This window comes from Myotis davidii, unplaced genomic scaffold, assembly GCF_000327345.1.
Source record: "Myotis davidii unplaced genomic scaffold, ASM32734v1 scaffold309, whole genome shotgun sequence".
NCBI lineage: Eukaryota > Metazoa > Chordata > Mammalia > Chiroptera > Vespertilionidae > Myotis > Myotis davidii.
The window spans coordinates 6,309,522-6,320,429 of NW_006383013.1; the positions used below are offsets into that span (position 1 = coordinate 6,309,522).

At 37.8% G+C, this 10,908-nt stretch overlaps 1 protein-coding gene across 7 annotated transcripts in view; it reads right to left on the bottom strand.

The window, feature by feature from the left end:
* Positions 1-10,908, bottom strand: part of CEP128 (centrosomal protein 128kDa) — a 397,477-nt gene that overhangs the window by 359,465 nt on the left and 27,104 nt on the right. For 6 of the 7 annotated variants that reach the window (XM_015558067.1, XM_015558065.1, XM_015558066.1 and 3 more), the window contains 3 exons: positions 6,533-6,659; positions 5,268-5,386; positions 2,397-2,488 (listed from right to left, as the gene is read on the bottom strand). In XM_015558067.1, coding sequence (XP_015413553.1) covers positions 2,397-2,488; positions 5,268-5,386; positions 6,533-6,659 — 338 coding nt within the window. The remainder of the gene's footprint in view (positions 1-2,396; positions 2,489-5,267; positions 5,387-6,532; positions 6,660-10,908) is intronic. The other variant, XM_015558069.1, reaches the window with a different exon arrangement.

The window sequence follows — 10,908 nt, forward strand, 5'->3', positions numbered from 1 at the left end:
TCCTAGTATGCATATGGTACTTCGTTTCATGTTGTCCCAAAGCTCCCTTAGGCTCTCCTCCTGCTTTTTAATTTTTTTCTCCAGTTGCTGTTCAGATTGACCTTGTTTCTCTACCTTATCTTCTAACTCACTAATTTGGTCCTCTGCTTCTTCCAGTCTACTGTTGAAACCTTCCATGGTGATTTTGATTGTAACTATATCACTTTTCATTTCTTCCTGATTGTTGCATAGGTTGTTGATTTTCTCATCCATCCGGTGAATGAATTGTACAACCATTACTCTGAATTCTTTTTCTGTCATGTTGCATGTCTCAAGTTCATTAATTTCCTTTCTTGGCAACTCCTCATTTTCTTTCAGAATGGGGTGTCGTCTCCCCATTCTGACTATCACCAGAAGGTTCAAATGTCAAGTTGCGTCGGCCTGACCATGTGCAGTGGGAGCTTTACACCACCCTAGTGTTACTGATGAGCTCCAACACTAAGATATGTGGCTGCCTTGGGTTGGTGGGAACCAGGCTCACCCAGTGTCAGTGTTACCAGCGCTCAGTGGCCTCAGGTGGCCTCATGTGCAAACCTAGAATCAGGGACCCTACCTGCACTGCACTGAAACAGATACCCCTGCCCCCTTGCATGTGTCGAAAATCAGAGTCCCCTAGCGGGTGCCAGGAGTCAAAGTGCCCCAAGAATCCAGTATCAGAGTCTCTGTTGCTTCGCGTGGCCTCGTGCTGAGAATCAGGGTCCCTGTGTGAGCATGCACCAAGAATTGGAGTCACTGGCTCTTAGTGTGAATGCACTGGGAGTCAGGGATCCCAGGCGTACATGATAAGAAACAGAGTCAAGTCACTGGTGCTTAGTGCTGCCTCCCACCTGGAGAATGAGGGTCCCGGTCAGCTTGGGGGACTGGGTTAAACAGAGCACTGTGTTGGCAGGAGGTCCGCTCCTGCACTGTGGGAAACAGACTTCATTGTGTGCTTGCTGAGAATCGAAGTCAGGTGGCACTACCGCCCTGCATGAGCTTTGGGTTTGGTTGCCCAATTGTGTTGCAGGGAACAGATTCCCAGTGTCCGCGTGCTCCCAGGCTCAAATTCCTGTAGCAGCACTGTGGGGAACAGATTCCCAGTGTACGTGCACACCCAGGCTCAAATTCCTGTAGCAGCACTCTGCCCATCCGAGGGGTGGGTCTATCAGTTACTATGGCGCTGCCCGCAAGCCTGCGGGGAGGGGAATAGGCTCTGTGACTCACAGAAATCTGCAGCCAGGATGTCTGGATTCTTGGTGTCTGTGGGTCTGCAGCTGTGGTTGCAGGTCTCTGTCCCCAGCAGCTGCAGGGTCCTGGTTTGCATCTGAGACCAGACTGGGTGGTGGTGAAGCCAGGATCCTAGTCTCAAGCAACTCTGTTTCTCAAGATGGCGTGGTCTCTGTGCCCACACTGGCCACCCAGGAGTGTCCACGTTGGGAGTGGGGCTCTGCCGTCTAAGACTGCTCGGTTTGGCAACCCCTTGGAAGACCTGCAGAATCTAACTGTCCCTAGCTCATATACACACACACCACACACGTCCACACACTCCTCTATCACTCCCTCACTCTCTTACACTCTCTCCCTCCCTATATTCCTGCCAGTCGCCATCTTCCAAATCTATCAACAGTTATAGTTTTGACTCCTTTTGCTATCACAACACCAAATTGGAGTGTGGAATGATTTCATTAGCTAGAGTGGGAGTTAGCAAGTGAACTTGTAAACAAATTTCAAATCAGCTTTGCTATTCTCTATTCATTGTTACACAGATCATAACTCTTGAGAAGAGATACAAAATCTTTGTTTTTTTTAAAAGATGGCCTCCAAGTGAAAACCAACTGTTCTGGCTGGTGATGCAAATGAAAAGACAGTAAAGAAATTTTAAATGAAGCTGTACTTCTTGGGGACTACTCAGAATTGACAAGTTGCACAGACTGCGCAGATATAAACCAGTGATTTTTGAAGATTTCAACTGAAAACTAAAATATCAGATTCTACAATGTGCCATGTCCATTGGTCGACAAAATCCACATTATGCTTTTTATTTTATAGCTCCATTATCAGTCAGGTGGTCTCTGTGTATGTCTGTCTGTCTGTCTCCATCTCTCTCTCTTCAATGTTTTTGTAAATCTACCTTTTTGATAAGGTTCTACAATGTCTCTCTCTGCAGTGTCAGCATTCCATTGTAATAAGTTAAAATATGAAATTAATGTATCTAACATTGAGTCATCATGATACATTCTAAATTCAAAAGGACTTGAACTGTTTTAGTATAAAAACAAAGTTCAGTTTTTTAAATTCATGTAAACATGTAAATTATAAAACCAATTTCATTCTTCAAATAATTCATGCCTCCAGTGAAAACCGTATTCTGCCTTTACCTGCATCTTCTGGCAAGCTCCCGGTTGAAATCATCTCCAAGGCGAACTTGTTCACTGCTGAGGTCTCGGAGGGACTGATGAAAAGCATGAAGCTAGGAAAGGCAGAACATAATTATCCATTGAGGATTCTGTTGAATCCTCCATGAAGACTCACTGAGGGTCAAGAATAAGAACTTGTTCTTTGTAATAAGGCCCAAATTTTATAACGTTATTAAGACTGAATAAAATTTAATGTCTACTCTAAATGAAATAAAATTTTCTTTCCAAAGAAAAGCAATTTTAAAAGTAATATATAATATTAACCATCACATCTTTATAGTATAATAACTCCACTCCTTAGAAATACCGTAGAAAAGGGGTAAGTAAACTTTTTTCTGTAAAGGGTACAATAGCAAATATTTCAGGTTTTCGAGCTATATGGTCTCTGCCACAATTACTCAACTCTTCTGTTATAGCACAGAAGTAGCCATAAACCAAGAACAAGGCTGTACTACAACAGAACCTTATTCAAGTAGACTACACCCTACAGCATGCCAACCCAGGCTACAGAGAAACGTGCCCACATACACTATGAATCACATAAAAGAATGTTTGGAGCAGCACTGCTCATAATGAGAACAGTGAAAACAAACCAAAAGTCCATTAAAAATAGAATTAGAACAAATAAATTCCAATATATTTCTTCAACCGTGCATCCTACAGCAGTGAAAATGATCCAACCTACCTACACATTAGTAAGGCTGAATGTCAAAAGCATAACATCGGATGGAAAAAGCAAGTTACAAAAGAAGGTCTACAGTATTATTCCATTGAGATAAATATGATGTAAGTAGTAAAAATGATTTCTTTTAAAAAAGCAAGATAATGGTTAACATAAACATCAAGGTATTTGATAGCACATGGGGAAAGAGGACATTAAAAAGAGGCTTTGGGGGTATAACAACGATCTGTTTCTTGACCTGGGTGATGAGTACATGGATTTTCATTCATATTATTGTACTTTTAATTGCAAATATTTATCTATATGTGTATGTGTATTTTATAACTTATAATAAAAAAATTTTAAGTTATAGATTTGCAGAAACAACAAAATGATTTGTTTTTAACAAAGGAACATTGAGCAACTAATCAGTGCCAATTATTGTGCTGGGAAACAAGTGGCTCACAATTTAACATGGAAGACAGATAAATAAACAAAACCACAAATGTCGCACGGGGGCATTAAGATGTACACAGTCATGTGGAGCTAAAGGTAATCTTAAGAGAATGGACTTAAAATAAGGAAGAACAATGAAAGAGAAAGCAATGGAGGTAGGTAATACAGTGGATGAACAACAGATAATACACAGGTTTTACCATCATGATTTTCCCATTTTGGAAAACAGAATTTTAAGACTCGTATTTGTCACCCCCATTTCACTCATCCCACCTTCCTCACATGGTCATCTGATCTTCAATACCTTTCATTTTGTCCAGCAAATAGCTTTTAAATCTACCCCCTTCTTTCCAACTCCATTTCTCCTACTCCAAGTGACCATCATCTTCAACCAGAATACATAAATATCTTCCTAATTGGTTTGCCCACATTAACTCCATTTTCAACACTGGAGCCAGAGCGAACTTTGCAAAATAGTTGTCACTCCTTTACAAGGCTATGCATGTTCTCAGTGCTTCATATATCTTTAGCCACATGGCCTTCTTTAATTTACTCGTAAGCACTATTCTCCTTCCTGTCAAGGTATTTGTTCTACCTTAAATGACTCTTACGGAACCTTTGGATCTCAGTTCATCAGCCATTTGTTTTTCAAGAAGCCTTCCCTGTCTGGGGCAGGTGCCACTAATATACATTCCCATAGCCTTATGCCTCTTTCTGTTAGAATATGCATCTCTGCACATAATTATGGATGTATTTGTGCATTTATTTGATTAATATCCAGCTCCCATGCTAGATTTTAAGTTCCATGAAAATACAAGGGTTTTGCTCATCATTGTTTCCAAGCACAAGAACTTTAACAGGATAGAGGAACATAAACAAATAGAATGAAAGATTAAATAAGTAATGTTAGGATATTGTTCTCTGCTCTAGGTTTAAAAATATCATTTGTGCTAACAAGTTATAACTACCAAAAAATAACATGGTGAAGGAAAAGTTTCTACAAGGTGTCTTCTAATGCACCTGGTTTTGTTATTTCTTTATTTTATGCAATAACAAGTGAAAGCTACAGATGAGTATACTGACAAAATGGGAACCCTCAGTCCTAAAACAACCAAAACAAAGATGTCAAAGTCAGCAAAATCCCCTAGTCCTTATATAATTAATGTAGCTACCCAGGACAACAACAACGAAAATGTTTGTTCAGCTCTTGCAGAGAAATTTTAAAAAGCAGAAAAAGAAGTATTTCCATAGAATGAATACTTCTAAAATTTTAGTGAATACATAGAAAAAGTTTGGAATTTCTTACTTAACAGAAAGTGGCTCCCTTGATGACTCAACAATCAGAAAAACACTAATTGAAAAATCAACAGGTTAACCACACAAGGACTAACTTGTTCCTACTAAACCAAACTTAGCAAAACAGAAAGTAGCTCACTTAGCAAGGCTTACAGAAGAGTGACCCAGCTGAACAAGGAAACAAAACGTCAAAGTAAACTTACTTTTAAATTGGTCTACAAAATATAATCCTCCATAACAAAATTCTAAATAAATATAATATGATGATTAGTACAATGAAAATAAAATAGTTTACTTGTTTAAAAAAATCAGTACAGTTACTGGTGATGAAACTCTGGTTCAAATGTAGTCATAGAATTCAAGTGTCAGTCATTTATATAGAAAGGTAAGGAATACAGAGTACCGAATGGTACAAGTACCTGGCCCACGTTCTCAGTCTCCTGAACAAATCGGACACCAGCTCTGGATCTAATTCGTTTACTACCCTGTTGATCCCCATAGTCCTTGAGAGGTGAGGTAGGTGGAAAACGGTGGCTTTCTTTATGAATGAAAGAAAAGGAAGAGGATAAAAATGCTGCATAAGAGGAAATGATCTAAAATTTTATCAGTAAGTACATAGCAGTTATGAATATACACATATGCCCTTAGCCCAGCCTATTCCCCCAAGTATGTTACTGTAGCCATAAAATTCCACAAAATTGGCACTAATCTTGCTCTTAAAGCTGATCAAATGAACAAAAATATGCTGGAAATAGAATATGTCAAAAGTTCTAATTTGCTATACTTTTCAAAGAAGCAATATATTTTCTCTTACACAAAATAACTGCTAAATAAAAATAACTTTTATATCTAATATAAATACTACTATAACAGAATTTAATAGTAGTATAATTAAATATAATTTAATATAAGATAATATTAATATAATGTTACTAATATAATACTACTATAACAGAATTTTTCAAATAACAAGTTAATGAATCTAACATATAAATTACATTTAAAGATCAATAAAAACTAACTACATAAAGAAGAATAGCTGATTGTGTCCTATTTGTAATCCTTATTATCGGGATCAATAGCAGTATTAACAATGTGAGCTGCTGATGTGCACTCTACCTAAATCACCTCTCTTCACTGCAGACTTTTTTACTCTTTTCTAGCCTAAGTCTTGTTTATTCAAACATAAATCTCAGTGCTGCAGAAAAGTACAAGTAAGATTAATTACAGACAAACGAAGTGTTTTCACCTTTAATCCAGCCACTGAATTCTAGCTGCACACCAAGGATAAAGATCACCTGTTCTTAAGAAGTGTCATAGGATATTTCGTAATGAGAGATTTGAAAAACTATGAAACTAGGATTCCTAATCCAGAAATCTACTAATATCACTAGATCCTATTTTTGTTTTGATTGATGGCAGATGCTTCAACCCTAGTGTTGTCAGGTAAAGCTCTGCATGGTCTATGGAGTCCGAGACAACAAAAGCAGCAGACTCACAAGATCAGAGTACTGTTAGACATACTTTTTAATATTCACTATACCATAGCTGACTGCTTCTTTAATACCTTATTTGTATGAATTTATGTATGGGTTGTAATTATCCAAAGATTAAATAGATCCACTATGCACTTCAGGAATATTTTTTAAATGAAAGGGATTTTCAGAACTGCTGTTGCGTTTACCTGTCACAGTGCCACCATCAAGGTCACTTGTACTCAGACTCGTAACAGAAATACTTCTCCCTCCTGAGTTTCTCAATAAACGCTGACTCCGCAGTTGGCCTATTGATTGCTCCAAGCTTTCTTTTAACTAAATTAAAGAATATAATGAAGGGAGATTTATTCTCTTTAAACAATTCCCAAATACAAATAGACTAGACAATTTAAAAGCTATTTTTCAAATATCTGGGTTCTGAAAGAGAATTTACATCAGAGAAAATTTCGAACTAAGTGATGTTAGGAAATATAAAAATAGTAAACATAAATATATTAAGAACCAAGTCTAATATCAGGTTTTAAACAGCATCTGTCACTACCTATTCCATCCTTTTATTACCAGAATGGAAAAGTGATGTCCAGCCTAGCTGGTATGGCCCAGCAGTTGAAGGTCGACCCAGGAACCAAGAGCTTACTGGTTTGATTCCTGGTCAGGGTACACGCTTGGATTTTGGGCTCAATCCTCAGTAGGGGGTCTGCAGAAGGCAGCCAATTGACGATGTTTCTCTCTCATCCATGTTTCTATCTCTCTATCCCTCTCCTTTTCTCTCTCTCTCTAAAAAAATCAGCCCGAACCAGTTTGGCTCAGTGGATAGACCGTCGGCGTGTGTAATGAAAGGTCCCAGGTTCGATTCCGGCCAAGGGCATGAACCTTGGTTGCAGGCACATCCCCAGTAGGAGGTGTGCAGGCGGCAGCTGATCGATGTTTCTCTCTCATTGATGTTTCTAACTCTCTATCCCTCTCCCTTCCTCTCTGTAAAAAAATCAATAAAATATATATTTTTTAAATCAATAAAAACATATAAGTAAATAAATAAATGAATGAGATGTCCAGGCTTACAAAACCAGATCCCAATGTCTAACTGACCTGCCACCCATGCTTAGAAACATAGCAAGGCCAACACAACTGAAAAGAAAGCAAGCCTTCCTCCATTCCTTCAGAAACCCCAGATCTGTCACAAACAGGAAACTGAACAGCTGTCACGGTGAGGGCTGCTCTGGAAACAGTGTGTACTACCCAATTCTATACCAGAACATCTTTCATTCATTCAAAGATTTAAATTTCTATAAGCCTAACCAATGGACACAGACAACAGGGAGGTGAGGGCATGAGTGGGAAGGGTGGGGGGACAATGGGGCGATAAGGACACATATGTAATACCTTAATCAAAAAAAGAAAAAGAATTTTTTTTAAAGATTTAAATTTCCAGGAAACTACATGGCCTGATGTCAGTGTATTAGTACACCCTAGAGATTACAGTTGTTCACATTCTCTCTTCAGATCATTAGAGAGTCTACCATCAAGTTATAAAAGAAGATATCTTTTTAGACCTGTAGAGTTACATTAAATAAAAACACACTAAATACTAACATAATGCCCACACTTGTGCATAGCTACATACTCAAAAAGAGTATTAAACTAAAACCCAAGGGAACAAAGTAAAGCTGAGGAAAATCCACATACCCTGAATTGCCGAGAAACTTCAGGTCTAGATATCTTATCCAAGGATGAATAAGAAATAATGCTAATAAAAATAATGCATGAACCACATATCAAGTTATCTGTAACTTGTTAAAGAGAATGTTGAAACAAAACAATTGATTGAAAAGACAAGGTCTCCTAAACTCAGACAGAAGTAAAAGACAGAACCACTATGGAGAGAACAAGGTGACTTCCTTGGGGAACTATGCAGAAAGAAAATAGCTGCAGTTGAAGAGAAAGCACAAGTGAAACAATATGAAGCACAAGTGAGCAAATCCTTTTTCATTTTGGATTTAACTCTTCTTAAAAAAACAAGGTTAAAACAGTCTGGATTAAAAGAAGCACAGTTAGAATTTCAAGATCTACCTCAATTGTTACCCTCATTTCTAAAAAAAAAAAAAAAAAAAAGGCTAAAGGCTACTATTTCTATACATTCTGTCTCTTGCTTCCCTAAATTGCCATAACATGGACCCAGCCTATCAATCCAGGGAAACATACAGATGAGGCCCTGGGAGAAGCAACATCGATCTTGAGAGTAATTTACATATAAATAAAAGAGAACTATATCTAACATATTACCTAGATCAGAAGTCTTACACAATGAACACAAAGTAGAATATCAATAATCTATGACAAAGGCTCAGAATAAAATTAAATAATGTTAAAGTTAAAAACCTCAAATCCAATCTGTAACCTCAGAAAAGGATTAGAAATGGAAAATGATTTTAGTTCACACAAGCCAATGACAGAACCAGCTCTATTAACTTTTCCCGTGTTTTTTTTTTTCTTTATTATTCACATCTTTCAAGCTAAGCCTGATGTCACTATACTTTTGGAAGCAAAGTCAACTATCATTTCTTATTATTGCTACTTTCAAAGGTAATCTGCCTTTTTTAGCTCTGGCTATTTTTAATATTTTTCTCTTGGACTTTGTCAATGGTTTTACTATGATGTTACCATGTACACTTTTATTTGTAGTTATCCCATTTTTGACTCACAGAGATCCTTGAATCTATAGCCTGATATTGTGTTGTACATTCTCCGCCATCATCCCCTCAGACCTTGTTGATGCCCACTCTTTCTCCCCCTCCTGAAAATCCAGCCGCAGTTACGTTAGAGCTTTTTATCATGTTTCCTGTGTGCTTCCATATTTTTCATCATTTCATTCCTCCATTCTTTTTGGATAATGTATGCTGGCCAATCTTTTGATTCAAAATTCTCTCTCTAACTGCATACAAACTGATGTTTAATCCACCTATTAAGGGTTTTAGTTAATTGATTTTTTAAATTATATTTTTCAGATTCTGAAGTTATCATTTGCAGGTTGGGTTTTTGGCAGTTTCCAATTCTTTGTCAAAATTCTCAAGCTTTTAATTTCTTGAAAAGATTAAGCATAAAAATTTTATAGTCCCATATATATTTCTATTGTCTATTGTTTATGGTTTCCCTTGGTTTTCAGTCACCTCTTATAATTTCATATGCCTGGATATTTATCTATCAAGTGATAGACATTATATATTAAAAATTATAGAGACCATTTAAAGCTCTGGATGATGACAACTTCCTTCAGGAGAGATCTGGTTTTGCTTCTAGCAGGAAGTCAGACTAAGGTCACTAGGAATCCCAAATCGCCTTATCCAACTAGGAATTAAGATGATCCAAAGCTGGGCTTCTGTCCCTATAAGGCAGTGGTTCTCAACCTGTGGGTCAAGACCCCTTTGGGGGTCGAACGGCCCTTTCACAGGGGTCGCCTAAATACCTCCTGCATATCAGATATTTACATTACGATTCATAACAGTAGCAAAATTACAGTTATGAAGTAGCAACGAAAATAATTTTATGGTTGGGGGTCACCACAACATGAGGAACTGTATTAAAGGGTCGCGGCATTAGGAAGGTTGAGAACCACTGAAGGGCTAGTCTATCTTCAGTTTACCACTTCTCTTATTTTCAATTCACCATTTCTCACATACCCTGTCTGGAGTCCCAGTTGAAAGCTAGAGGGTTGCTGAACTCCAGTTTTGATCTCCCAGCCTTTTGAGTCTACTGATAGTTCTGATCTTAGCCTTCCTGCTTCCAGCCTCTTCTGAAATCGGCCACGGTATAGATGGAAGAAAGGAGTCCCCTTTATGCCAGATTTTTACTACAAAAGGCCTCACCACTTTGGTAGGTCTCTGATGCATTCGTAATACTATTTTTTTTTACTTTTTTTTTTTTTTGGCCTTTCTAGTTGTTCAGAGTAAGAGAGTTGATCCAAAATAATCTTATCTACTGATGCCAGAGGCGGAGTATGCCAGCATCCTTTTTATGTAGGCTTCTTTGCTAACAAATCCTGAACTGTAACTAAAAGCTGATGAATAAAATAAACTTACACACACACTCACACAACCCGTTAACAAAAATGGGGGGAAAGCCACCATGGAACATAGGGAAAAATATTGCAGAACAAGAGAAATTAATCATTTCAGAAGATAAACTATTTGACAACTTCATTTTAAACTCTAAAAGATATATCAACAGCCATTGAACAGATGAACACGCTGATAAAGACCAAAAAATGAAATGCAAAAGTAAATAAGCAGGATAAAGATTTTTTTAATATCTAGGCAAAAACATGTCCTCCACCTACAATACAAAACTAAAAATGTAACAGAATTAAAATATACACTTAAAGCCGAACCGGTTTGGCTCAGTGGATAGAGCGTCGGCCTATGGACTCAAGGGTCCCAGGTTCGATTCCGGTCAAGGCATATACCTTGGTTGCGGGCACATCCCCAGTGGGGGGCGTGCAGGAGGCAGCTGATCGATGTTTCTCTCTCATCGATGTTTCTAACTCTCTATCCCTCTCCCTTCTTCTCTG